The following is a 13924-nucleotide window of genomic DNA, read 5'->3' as shown; positions in this document are numbered from 1 at the left end:
ATTTTTCAAACCACATCTACTCTACTTTATAGTCCAATAATCTTACTTTGAAGATCAAAAGAATTATATAAATGGCTGACTAATTATTCCTTATGATGCTTTGGTGCGTCTCTAGGCAGTGTTAGTTCCATTTTACAGATGAGGAAGCGGACACAGGGAAGGTGCGTAACTCTCTGAAGGTCACCGAAGGAGTTGGTGACTGAGTTAGAATTAAAGCGAGGTCATCTTTAGCTTTGATTCCTGATTACCACCTTCTGAGAGTTTACTTTCCTCCTCATAAGAATCATGTATCTTTAAAATGAGGGTGAGAGAATCCTATCCCTTTTCCTCCTTCTCTTCATGTACTTTTTAGCTTTCTGAAGTTTCACTTGTAGTCTTTAGATGTTAAATGAATTTCTAGGTAATCCCTGGGAAAGAAGGATGCCAAACCACTTACGGGCTGGTAAAAACCCTGTCCATTACAGTCTCAAAGCAGAGCACTCACTTTCTGTTTCCAGCAGCTTCCAGTAAGTGGGCCCACGTCACACGCACTGGCCCAGTGATCATAGCGTTGTAGGAAGCGCTGCCATATTTGATTGAATTTAGCCGTTCTGGAATGACGTGTGTATGAAGTCGTCTCTTGCATTACTGTGGCCTTTATTAGTGCTAATGCATTCTGACATTACAGGTGTAGCCTTGGCTCTCCCAGAAAGGGCAAGGCTGCTCTTACCAAGCTTGAGAGCAGATTTCATGAAACTGTTATACGGTGAAACCAGTGTTCACATTTAGTTAATAAGCAGAGTAAGGGAAATGCTTTTATAGAAAAGAGAGCCAAGTGACAGAAGCCTATCCTAATTCCTCACCCAGCGTTGTTTCAAAAAGTGGATCAATTAGTATTATTCTCCTGCAGAGAACGAGAGCCAGTGGATAGAAGGTTCAGGAAAGTAGATTTCAACTCAGTTTAAAGAAGAACTCCTGAAAATGACTTGACAGTCTCTTAGGGAATGAGTTCTCTGTTCATAACCATTCAAGTGGAGGCTCACTGGTCGTTTGTCAGGGTTGTTGAAGAGGGGAGTCCTAGACCATGCGTGGGACCGGGTGGCCTAATAGCGCTTTTGGCTTCGCTTCTTGTCCAAGATTGTAACAGCAAAGGCAGCATTTTTTCTTGTTCTGCTTGGTTTTTTTAAGTGCCTGGTTTACTGTGAGGACTCAATGAATGCTTCGTAACTATTCATTATTTAATCTTTGGCTTCCTGCTTCTTAATCTAACTTGAATAAAAACTGTTCTTGTTCAGTTCAGGAAAGCCACTATCTCTGACACCCTCCTAGAATGAGTCATTCTGTATAGCCATATTTAGATGGCCATCGAGATCCATATGAAAACAAAACAAAACACTTTAAAACTTTTGGCTTGGAATTACATAAAAATGGGTTATATATTTTCTTTATTCTGCGAAGTATCCAGAATATAATTTAATCCTGAAGACTCAGTATTGTCATTTTAGATGTAAATGTTTATATTGTGTTGTGAGTGCAGCTCTGTTTTCAAAAACTGTTGAAATATAGATATATTGTGTGTTTGCCTCCACCTGTGCTAAATGACCCCACTCATAAAGTTTTTGAATTTTTGTTTGCTTTTCATAGATGTTTCTCTCTTGGCATTTGTTGCTAGGCCTTTTTCTCCATCTGGTCTTTGTTTTGTAAGTATCTCTCTACTAGCTGGCTTGTTTTCCCTTTCTCATTTGCAGTTTTTAATCTTCCGTGATGTGGATACCGGATAACTAACCTTGTATATAAAATAAATAGTAAATAGTGTGAGTAGACCTTTGCTATGTGTAAAATATATGACATTTGTCATTTATTTTTTGGCAGCAGTGATTTGTTCTCCCTTTCTGTCTCTCCTTCCTTCTCCCTGTTGGTTTTCTCCTTTTTTTGGATTAGATGAGACTAGAGAGCTGAGCTCCAGAACAGTTGAGTCCTGTCCTTGACCCTCCTTGACCTAAGCCCTATCCCTTGCCTGGGTACCACAGGCTCCCTCACGGAATCAACTTAGAAATTATAAAATGGCATGCTATAGTGTCCAGAAGGTCGTCTGTTTAAGCCCTTATTTTACAGAAGTGAAGGAATCTGAGGCTCAGAGCTGGGATGTGAGAGGCTGCGTTTCAGGACACTTCAGTGTCAGGGTTGGACTCAGTGCATTTTCTTCCCTGCTACTCTGCCAGGTTCTGTTCCCTACGAACTTTGAGCAAAACGTGTGTGAATGAGGAACTAGACGGTTTGTGGAAGGTAAAACGATGGAGAAAAATTCTCTGATGGCTATGGGCATGTTCAGAATTAAAGTACATAAACCAAAAAAGGTTTCTGTTTGTTGCAGTGTCTTGGCTGTGTTTGCACTCAAGGTTGATATCGATATTGTAGGAGAAGCTTTAATCCTTTCATTCAAATTTACAAGAAATGCTGTTTCCTTTTAGTTAAAAAAAAAAGTCCAAGAGAGCATTTGATTTGAGGAACCAAAAGTCTAGAAAATGTATCCGGGAGTCCTCGTCAATTTGGGGCATAATGAAATATAAAAAATACTCAATAAAAGCTCCTTTATTACTTTAACTGTTTAAATGTGGAGTTTTTAGCCATCAGGTTAATGTTTTGGTATCATTTTTTTATTTGATTGTGAGCACTTTTCCAGGTAGCTCTGCCACTCGAGCGCTAATCAGATTCCCACAGATGAATGGTGCTAGCTGTAGCCTGACATCACCGCGTTTTTGCTTCGACATTATTTTATTTGGTTTTCCTGTAAAAGTTAATAACTCTGTGTCCGTGTGTTTTGACAGGCAAGAAGAGAGAGAGAAAGAACAATGAGCAGAAAACGATGATCAATGTCTTAGGAAGCTTTTGCCAAATTGAGGAAATGTAGGGATTTTTGTAATTTCAAAGTATTTCACCCTATGAGCGGGGTGTGGAGCATCAAGAAGGTTGCAAAGCAAGATGGTAATGCATAATCCTTCAGATAACAAAAGGTCAATTTCTGCCTGTTTCCTAGACAGAGCCTGAAGGAATTAGAAATGACTTACCGTTGATTTAGAGGAGGAGGGTGTTCAGTAGAACTGATTTGCTGCATGGTGAGAATTATTTAAATTTTGTATTAATTGTAAGTAAATCATGTGCTCATTTTAGATGACCAAGATTGGTAAGAACGTCAGATGTAGGGCATAAAGACCCTCCTTTTTAACTTCCCCTTAGAAGAGGAGGCCTGTAAAGAAAGCCTCATTGCCAAGATGGCTCTGGTGTCTGGTAGGCCTTTATCGAATCATTGATTTATTTATTATTATTACTTTTTCTCCCCAAAGTCCCAGTACATAGTTGTATATCCTAGTTGTAAGTCATCAGGTTCTTCGATGTGGGATGCCACCACAGTATGGCTTGATGAGTGACGTCTAGATCCTCACCCAGCATCCAAACCAGCGAACCTCGGGCTGCCAAACTGCAGCCTGCAAACTTAACCACTGGGCCTGGGGCTGGCCCCTGGAATCATTTATTTTTGAAAGTGTGTTTGTTTATTGGTAGCTGTGGTTGCTAATAGTAGGAAGGTTTATGATGTTTAGTGAAAAGTTACTGGGTGGCACAAACCGTGATGATTACCATTTGCTACTTCTGTGTGCTTTGGATTTCCTTGCTGAGCTAAAAATTTCTCAATTGGGGTTTATCAGAGAAGGCGGTTGGAGTGATCTCTCTTCATTCAGTTTCTCTTCCAAACTTACATCTTGGTACTGTGGATACAAATCTGGCAATGGGTATGAGAATCAGTTCCACAGCCCTTATTTCAGTGCCTTTGAAAGATGTGTAAAAAGAGTGATGACTGTTTCGTCGTCTGTGTCAGGGGCATAGCTTGTCTTGCTTCCCTCTGCCATATTCTTTGTTTTAATAAGTTACTCTGAAGTCATCTACAGAGGTGCTGCCTGTGTTAGATACTGCTTTCTTAGAAAACAGAACCTGGCCGATAGCTTATTTCATGTGAGGTACATCTGACACCCTGCTTATTGCCAGAGTTGTTTCAACTGGTCTTCCTGTCTTGATGGATAACTGATTCCTGTCTACTCTCTGGGGCTTGTGTGCTTGATGAGGAGGGTGATCTTTCTTGAGAGGAGCTGATTTCATTTGACCATTTGGATAGAAACAGTTCCTCATCACTGTCATCTTACTGTGAATTTGAAGATTTTTGAGTCTGCCAGATTACTTTGTTATGAATCATACTTTTGGAACCCGCACTTTTTTTCCCTTAGGCCACAGAAGAATCTAAAATGGCAGGAACATGGACTTGGTGGTCTTCTGTTAGTAGCAGGTCTTAATTGTTTACTACCTTCTGCTTTCTGGTGGATCTAAAGGTGATTTAAAGGCTTCTCACATTTGTCATTTTATTTTTGTGTGTGTGCAAAATATTTTAAATAACATACTATCTACTTAAGCAATATCTACCCTAGAGGCCGAGGCAATGGCAGATTAGCTTGAAGCGGGTCCAGGTGGGCCTAGCTGAAAATTCCTCTGTTTTTTCTTTCCTTTCCTTTTTTTTCCAAAGGAGTACAAATTAGTAGATTAAGAGGGAATACTACATGCGGAGAGGGAAGATCAAGTATAAAAGCAAAAAAGTATAGTAGGATGAGACCATTGTGTCCTCTTTGGTCTTTGGCATAGCATGAAGGAAAGTGTTAGGTATACTTATTTCTATTTTTTAAAAAATTTTCTCTCTCCTTTTTTACCACTATCCGTCATCTATTTGCTCAATCCCAATGTACGTATATAGTGGTATCAGAATGTTTAGCCTGTGCTCCCGTGGGAGACAACTTTATTAACTAGAGTGGAGTGCTCGTGTATGTGTAGCTCCCTTAGTCCTCAGTCTTAGGTCTCATTTCCCAAGTTGCTTAGGTAAATTTACCCCCACTGTCTTCAGTGAAAGTTATATCATACATCTGTAACACAGATTATTTTTGTTATTTTTTTAATCAATTTATACTCCCCTTATCCATTTCTCCCACCCCTCAACCCCCGCATCTGGCAACTACCAATCTATTCTCTGTATCTACGAGCTTTTTTTTAAGATTCCATGTATAAGAGAGATCATAAGGTATTTGTCTTTCTCTGTCTGACTTAACTTCACTTAGCATAATGACCTCAAGGTTCAGCCATCTTGTTGCAAGTAGCAAGGTTTCCTTTTTTATGGCCGAATAATATTCCATTGTATATGTATATACTACAATTTCTTTATTCATTTATACATCGGTAGACATTTAGGTTGTTTCTATATCTTGGCTATTGTAAAGAATGACATGTTTGTCATTTTAAATTCTTTCTTGGTGTCTTTTGGATTTGAACTATTTCAAGCCTATGACTACTCTTTTGATATTCAAATCTATTTTGTAACGTTTAGTGTCTCTCCAGTGTTTTTGTAGGATGTCTGGTAGGAGTGTTAGTGACTTCTCAAAGGTTTTAGTTTTGTGCTGTACGTGGGGAGATGGTAGACAGAATTTCTTGATCCAGAACTTATCTTCCTTGGAATCCAGGAGCCCGTCTCATTGCCCTCAGAGCAGAAGGTACTAAGCCATCATGAAGGGACCCTGCCCTGCACCACCTGGTGGTCATCCCCAGTGATGACTTAATATTTGAAGGTATCAAGATCCCTGACATAATCTTTCTTCATCCCCTTCCTAATCATCTCACATCTCAATAGTGCATGACCAGAGAGTTACCAATCTCCATCTGGCCCCGACTTCAAAAGAAGTGGGAACTGTAGCAGTGTTTCGTCTGCTGAGCATCTGAAGGTACTGGAGTTTAGGAGAGGTAACCTTTAGCAAGCATAAAATTCAACCTGTGGTAGAGAGAAAGGGACTAAGAAGTAGAAGCAGTGGTATCATTAGTAAGGTCTTGGGGACTGTATGGTACATATTTTTAGTGTTGGAGTCACCAGCCACCGTCACTGAGTGAGCTCACAGTTCTCTTAGGGAGCATCTTGGACACTGAGTCATTACATTCCTTTGGAGTGATTCAACTCAACAGCTTGACACCTTCATTAATTTTACAACACGGAGCCTGGCTGCTCTCTGCTTCCTCTTTAACAGTGCAGGGAAATTAGAGAATTATAGAAAATATAAAACCAAGGGAAACTAGAAGAAGGAGCTGTCAAGGAGCTGTTGAAAGACATCATGTTAAGAAATTGAACTCCTTGCCTTGGTATCTCCTGGGACCAAGCACCCAACTCTTGCCACACGTCTCTGGCACATAAACCTTTTATTTCTGTTCCTGGCACGTCAGGCGAACCTCCGACTTACAGCCAGCTCGTTTGCCTTCTTTGCTGAGGTCACTGCTACCGTGATCCGTGTATAATGGCATTTTCCTCCTCTTTTCAGTATGGAGGCTATTACAGTTTCTTCTCTAAACAGAACTTCAAACAATTTGCTGCCAGTTGGATTTCAAAGCCAGGGAAAAGGCAAATGTCATCCTTTTTTCCTCCCCTCTTTGGGTAACTGCTTTGTTGGTTGCATCAAAAATTAGAGGGGCTGCTATCTAAATTCAGGTGGGGATGCATGGGGACAAGGCATTTAAATTTGCTTTTCTTTCTCCCTGAAGGAGAAAAATCCTTTTCCTTCTCAACCTTTCCTAAAAAGGAACTTTGATCTTCTCAACCCAGAAGCAAGGGTTTTCATTTCCTCTACGGCAAGTGTGTGCACTACAGCTCTTTCTGTGGCGTAGTGACAGTCGACCTCCGCGTCAGCAGCTCTGCTTTTCAAGCTTTGCTACTCAACTGCACCAGTTCCCTTTGGGCTGGAGATTGGCACCCAGAGTACTCTCCAAAGTCACCCTCGTGTCTCTAAAATCACCGTCACTTGATATTAAACAGTGCATATTGGCTTAAGATGCATTTTATTTCCACATGCATTTCTGGAAGAACTAGTTTACTAAAATAACAAAACAATGACGTTCTGACAAGCAGTTCATGCAATATTTTTAATAAGGGCCAAGAAAAATTTAAATGCAGAGATATTTCACTTTGAAAGGTAGTTTTTGTGCATATGACGTTGCCACTTTTCATAAAGGCTTTTACTACATATATCAATGTGTTTTAAGAGAGACTAGGGTCAATAACGCATGCTTTGGAATTCCCTAAATACAGATTTACAAAAGAGACCTTAAAAATATTATGTTCTATCATGTCAACTCTTGTGCACTTCTACCAGAGATATTTTATTTCTTTAATGTGAAAAACAAAAGGACAGAGGAAAGTAAAACAAAGGAAATTAGAGCCTGCAAGCTTAATTAGTATAGGGTTGTAACCCAAATCAACAATGGGAAGGACACAATGACAAAAACCAGGAAATTCCAAGTTGAAAGAGAGGCTCCTTCCTTTAACTCCTTGAGTGCCAGGGCACTTGCTAGCACACTCCTTACCCAGGTGCAGGAGACTGGCTCAAGTACAACTCACTGTCTTTATTTTTGAACTTCCTGGCTTCTGCTGACTTTCCCTTCTCCTTTCCCCCCTTGATGTAAATGAAACATACCTTTGTGTCTGTGTGTTAATTGTAGATAAACGGGCTAAAAGTACCTCTTGATTTTGTAACCCTCAGAGAGGGAGAAAGAATAAAAAAAATTCCTGTCACTGTCATCTGTTCATTTTTAATGAGCAATTTTAAAAAATTGAAAATAAAAGAGGAAAATGAATAGGTGTTGAACCAGCCCGTGATATGTAAATGCCAACTAGTAATTACTTAAAACCTCAATTTTCATTCTGTTTCATCTTGCAAAACATTTCATTTTGCCTGAGTGAAAACACTTCATTTGGGCTGTGCGAGTTAGCGGAGCGGCCGCCTCTAGCCTGCCTGTCCGCCAGCTCCGGCTAGGGGGCACTTTGGCTCTGTGCTTCGGCTGCCTGAACGCTGTGTCCACCTCAAGGTTATTCCCCCTCTTGCCATTCCAGTGGTTTTGCTCCGAGCGTTCAGTGGCGCCCCTCCCCCCTACTCCCACTAGTCTGGTTTCGGGGAGCCTTACTCCTCCTTGTCCTTGCAGAGGATCGTATTGAATTTTGGCTGACCGAGCCTTCCTCTGCATATTAACTTTCCTCTCTTACCTGCCTGCTAGACCCTTGGCTTCCCTGAGTGGCATTTCACACTCGGAAAGCAGCTTTCCGCCGGTCTCCATTTACCTCCTTGAGATTTCAAACACCAAATAGTCTCTGTTTTTTGTTTATTGCTTCTTCCTTTTATTCTGTCTCTTCAGTTTGGTGGCTGGGGCAGCTCTCGTGGATGGAAGCTCACACACCTTTGCCCTCCTGCCACACTTAGAATGATGAGTCTGACATTTCTCTTCTTTTGCATGCTCATAGATTTTCATTTACTCTGGTTTAGGATCTGACACCTTTTGGATGTATTCATGTAGCATCTTGGAATGTGGCTTGTGAAATGCCTCTGCTTCCAGGGTGACTACCCTCCTCAGTCTGTTCCCTGGCTAAAAGAGAGCATGTAGAATTAAGAATGGAGAGCCTGGGATTGTGAACTGCAGATTAGAGAGGACTCTGGATGCAGAAAACCAGAATTATGTTGTCCTAGGACCCTGCATCCGAGAGTGCTTTGCCTGGAATCTCAAGGAACACGGCCTCTTTAGTGAGATATATAGCTTCATAATTAGCCCGTTGCATTTTTTCACGAGTGCTAGCATCAGCGTTCTGCGATGTGTTTCTCTGATTAACAGCTGCTTTGCAACTATTTCCTTGTGCCACCGATGACCATATTTGTCAAGGAACTCCTGACAGAGTACTGATTTCTTACTAAAATGCAGCATTTCTGTTTGAAGAGGGTTCTCATTCTTGGCAGTGCCCAGCTTTTAAAGTCAGTCCTCGTTAAAACTCGAGTTGGCTTTGGTCTAACGCTTGTTAACCGGAGTCTGGGTATCTATCTACTTTAGAGTATGCGTGTAGGAACCTTTCACAGGCAATTTAATCTTCCAAGCAGCGCACGTGTAGTGGTGCAGGGTTGGAATGGGGTTTCAGGCCCGCATGTCGGTCGTTTTCTTTTGCCCTCTAGTTGTGATCTCTCTGGGTTGAAAAGTACTTGGCTTTGGTTGTTAGTTTCATTAATTTTTGAATATTTTGAATATTTTAAAATGGCTAATGAATGCCCACATTTTAGGAGATAGATGTGTATGTAGCACACAGGAGTGCTGGAATTGGTGACATTCCAAATAAGTGTCACTGGAGACAATGCATCAGGTTTACACGTCAGGTGCAAAGTGCTAAGGCTCCCTCAAACCCCAGGTTCGTTATTAGGCAAGCTCCGTTCTCCCCTCCTCCTTGTGCAGAAAATAAAGTGTGCATTCTGAAGATTACAGCATGCAGGTCTTTTGTAGGAAGGTGGAAAACACATAGGAAGCATCTCTTCAGAGAGGACTGTCAGGAACCTCGATTCTTCTCACCAGGGATTACTTATCCTACACAATGCATTTAACAGCACATAGTTCATCGCAGATAGCCCCGGAGTATACTGTATTCCATTGATTTATACAGTTACAAATCCTGTCTCTCAAACACAGATCTCTCTCAATTGGCCAATCATCTTGGATCCAAAGGTGTTTTTCAACCTAAAGCCCCCCCCCTTTTTCCTGGTTTGCTGGCAGTCCCTCCAGTGTAACCATTGCAAAGGCAAGAATTTACTCCTTTTCTTCACAACCTCAGTTTTACCTCTAGCTTTAAGTGCTAAATAGTGAAAATTACCAGATTTCCCTAAAATTGTGGAGTTGCTGGTGGCAGGATTTTATTTTGCTTTTAGGGGGAGGAAGGCAGAAGATAGGGTCACAGGAATAGGGGTGGTGAGGAACTCTGCTTCTGTTTTCTTCTGAGTTCATCATCTTTATTTTTATGAAACCAACTACTAGTAATCTGAGATGCGCTCATTAAGAACTCTCTCAGTGCAAGAAGAGGGGAAAGGAAAGCCATTTCCATATTTATCATGGACTCAACAGCAAGTGGCTTCAACAAGGCCATCAGGTGCTTTGCACGAGAATTTTCCCTGGCTTGCTGCACTCCCACAACATGTGCAATAAAGTTCCCGTCTCCGTTTTACATCTTTGACATTGAGGCGGAAGATTTGGCCTGAATTTATGTAATTTAGTTGGGCACAAATATAACCCATGAATAGTCACATTCATCTCCTAATTAGAAAATCAAACGATAATACAGGACAGGCTGCAGGCACCCCATCATTTCATCCAACAAAAGCGTGTTGTGTGTGTTGGACCTCTGCAGAGGAAGGAGTTGAATTGCTTCATGAAGTTAATGAAAAGTGTCCAACAATAGGTGAATGAAAGATGCAAACCGAGTGCACTGTCAGTTATTTAGTGTGTTAAAATCTTTGCATTATGGGTAAGGGTTTCTGGGAAGTCTTTTACCATCTGTGTATGAATTGTAGAGCTTATAAAATTCTAAATTGGACAGGCCTTTTTTCCTCCCATGGTAGTGCCACTTGCTCATGTGGAGGGAGGAGAAGGGTAGAGAGTAGCTGAAGAAATAATTAGTGAAAGGAGGAGAGAGGTTTTCATATGCTCACACTTACATGTAGCTGCTTAGCTGGGTATCTTTCTTATTCAGCACATTATGTTGGGGCTATTAAGTTTGGATGCTTTATATTTTTGCATCTGGCGTAGTGATATCGATGCTGTTAAACATGTGATTTGCCTGTCGCCTGCGTTTTCAGACAAAGATCAAGGGGAACATAAACAAGCCCCAAATATACTTTACGTAGGTGTTTGGCAGTATTATTTTATATGGCTTGAAATTAGTGAATGGAAACTTTAAAAGAAATTGTTCATATTTTTGCAAGTTTGAAGTGTGCCGGGACTTTGTCAAATTCCCGTTAAAATAAATATGTCAATTTCATCTCCCTTCCAAATTCATTTATCTTGCTTTTTTAAAAGGTGTTTTCTACTTTACCTGATGTTTAAATTGGATTCGCTCGTTTATGCTGTTCTTTGCTATATCCCCCACGTTTTTCTTAAATGAATTACTAATGACAGAGCACTCCATCATTCCCTCTCTACAGCCACTTTAAGGAAAGCATGGTGATCTAAACCTTTTAACCTATTAAAGATGATTTTTCCCAATTGAATCAGACCCACCACAGGTGTAATAACTAATCATTTAAACTACACCTGCTATTATGTATTTTTAAGCCATTATGCGTGTTGGATAGATGATAATTCATGTTTATTGCATTGTCCGATGGATCCGTTTTGCCTACACTAGGCTGATTAATGTATTTAAAGAAATAAGAGATGCAATTTTAAAAAAAATTGATGGAATGCACCAAGCACTGCATTGAGTGCACCATTAAACCCATCAGAACTTTGCTCTCTGACCAGAAATGCATATACCAAGGATTATATTAAAAAAGCAAGGTGAAACCTGTGCATTTTAGTGATGGGATTCTGTTTTCTTTCTCTGTCATGGAAAATTTTGGAAGGATGAAGGAAAGGTTTATGCTTCTATGGGTAAATGAGAGGAGGTGTGCTGTTAGCATTTACTGCTTAAGACCTGCTCATTCACATTTCCTTGGACCCCTGGTACACACACCACAGCTGTATAACACAAAGGCCACAGTTGTCTTGTGTGTTGAAGGTGTAGTTTTTCTCCAAGTGAAGAACGATTATCCCTGAGCCATCTGAGCTGTGCAGATGGGCATTGACCCTGTGGGCCTGTGATTGTGTACTTGTCCGGTCTCTTTCCAGGGCTAGGCCTCTCTTTCTTTAGTTTTTCTCCTTCCTCCTTTCACCACTTCCCCTTCCCACTTCTCCCTTTTCGTTTCCTTCTGCGTTGTCCTCTTGTCGAGTTGCCTTCTTCTTCTCCGCTCCCTTTCCCTCCGTCTCCCCATTCCCTTTTTTTTTTTCTCTTCTTTCTTTCCCCTCTCCCATCTCTTCATTAAAATGCATCCGTTTTATAGATATTTGTCAGATTTTTCTTGATTTTGGTGCAACTTGAGGAGATCTGGTTGAAGGGCTATGGGTGCGGGTATGTAGTTTTGGGGTTGTAGAATCTCAAGCGTTGATTTTTCTCTAGTCCAGAACTGGTTGGTTATCCCTGTGGTTCATGGTGGTGGTTAATATGTTAATATGTTAATGTGTTGGAGAGATTATAACCCCTCTCAAGGACCACTTGTGTGTCTTACCGTTCACAGGCCGAAATCTGAAAGTCTGGGACACCTGAGTTCATCCTTTAGGGAGAATGTTTTGGCAAGCCTCCCATAGACAGATTATGTGGAAAATATTTATGAGAATTGCCCTGGCCTTTTGTTTTTCTTTCTGATTTACCCTCATATCTTTTGTTACCAGAGAAGTCTGTCTGGTCTCAACATTAAATTCATATAAAATATGAGGAGAGTATTTGTGACTTGTATTCCATTTGTCCCAGGACTTTCTGTTTGAATCTTTCTATAACTACTACCCTTACTTTGAAAGATCTTAAGAAACTTCTTTATATTTGGCCCCTTAGAAATTTTTCTTTCAACAACTTATGAGTGAACTGCAGGGCCTGTTGATTTTACTTATAAGACCCTGTTATTCTTTTGGTTTTGTTGGGATGAATAATGCCAGTTATTTAAAAAAGCCCCTTTCCTATCTGGGGCAGGTTGGCATTTCCCACCTGTTGGATAGAGAGGTGTCTGGGACAGAGAGGAGACAAGTGGTGTGCAAATGCACCTTTGTGTGTGCTGAGTGATGTGAAGGTTAATACCTTTGTCAGTTTTCCTTCCACCCCCTTCTTGGCTTATTCGTAGTTATGAAGATTTCGTTAGGTAATATCATTACCAGAGGTAGGTAGATAATCTGTCAGTCTGTCAGTTTTAGCCATGAAACCCCGAACTTTGTCCTTTGAAGGCTCTTCAAAATTCAGCTCCACTGCGTAAGAGGGACGAGTGTGAGTGGCTGTGTGTGTTGTCTCTTATATAATCCTTCCCGACTGGTGTATGCTCAGCACTTTGCTAGGCTATGTAGAGGCAGCATGGTCTCTTCCTTTTAGATGCTTGCAGTGTAGTTGGGGAGGCAGCCTGAACATTAGAAGACAGTATAATTATGTCTTCAATTATATGGTACACACTACAAGCATTGAAGAATTTAAGAGAATAGGGAGATCGGAGATGGCTTGCTTACTTAGGGAAGGCTTCGAGGAGTTAGAACAGGCCATAAAAGGGCTGTGCTGATGTGTGTGTGCATGTGCATAATGTTTAGACAGGTAGAGGTGGGGAAGGGAGGCCTTCTAGAAAAAGGGCATAGCATGGGCACAAGTGTAGTGACACGGAATGAGCATGGCCAGGAGAGGGCTACCTGCTGAGGAGTATGAAGAATTGGCTCGCATGGGGAGAACAGGAAAAGATTTTTGGAGGTCTTGAAAACTAGGCTGAGGGGATTAGATTTGATAGAATCAGATACAGGAAGCCAATGAAAGCAGGGAACCGACACAGTCTTTTATTTAGGTAGATTTTAAATGTGAGAAATAACTGGTTATAAATTTGACCACACTAGTGTGCTTATTTCTATGGACCTGGGATAAACTTGTAGGATTTTTAATCTTGAAATTCAGGCTATTGACAGTTTACTTTTCTTCTCTGTTTTTTCTCCCCTACCAGATTGCCACAGCAGTGAAGTTTCTACAGAATTCCCGAGTCCGCCAGAGCCCACTTGCGACCAGGAGAGCATTCCTTAAGAAGAAAGGTACAGGTTTCCTAGGGCCAGGCCGAGTGGCCTGCAGAAAGGGACTGGGGACAGGGCCAATGGAAGCCATAGTGCTGGTAATAGGACCTCCTATGGCTGTTCCACTAGTGTAGGGATGGGGGTGAAGGGAGCCCCCCCACGTGGAAATGCAGGCTTCTTTCCCTACAGTGTAGCAGAGGGATGATACGATTCGGATAATTGAGCACCAGAT

The 13924-nt window shown here is 41.2% G+C and overlaps 1 protein-coding gene across 2 annotated transcripts in view; it reads left to right on the top strand.

Annotated features, from left to right (window-relative positions):
- Nucleotides 1–13924, top strand: part of PEX14 (peroxisomal biogenesis factor 14) — a 130046-nt gene that overhangs the window by 37130 nt on the left and 78992 nt on the right. For both annotated transcript variants that reach the window (XM_008522104.2, XM_008522105.2), the window contains exon 3: nucleotides 13629–13713. In XM_008522104.2, the coding sequence (XP_008520326.1) occupies nucleotides 13629–13713 (85 nt within the window). The remainder of the gene's footprint in view (nucleotides 1–13628; nucleotides 13714–13924) is intronic.

This window comes from Equus przewalskii, chromosome 2, assembly GCF_037783145.1.
Source record: "Equus przewalskii isolate Varuska chromosome 2, EquPr2, whole genome shotgun sequence".
NCBI classification, from domain to species: Eukaryota; Metazoa; Chordata; class Mammalia; order Perissodactyla; family Equidae; genus Equus; species Equus przewalskii.
This window is presented reverse-complemented; position numbering and strand designations above follow the sequence as displayed.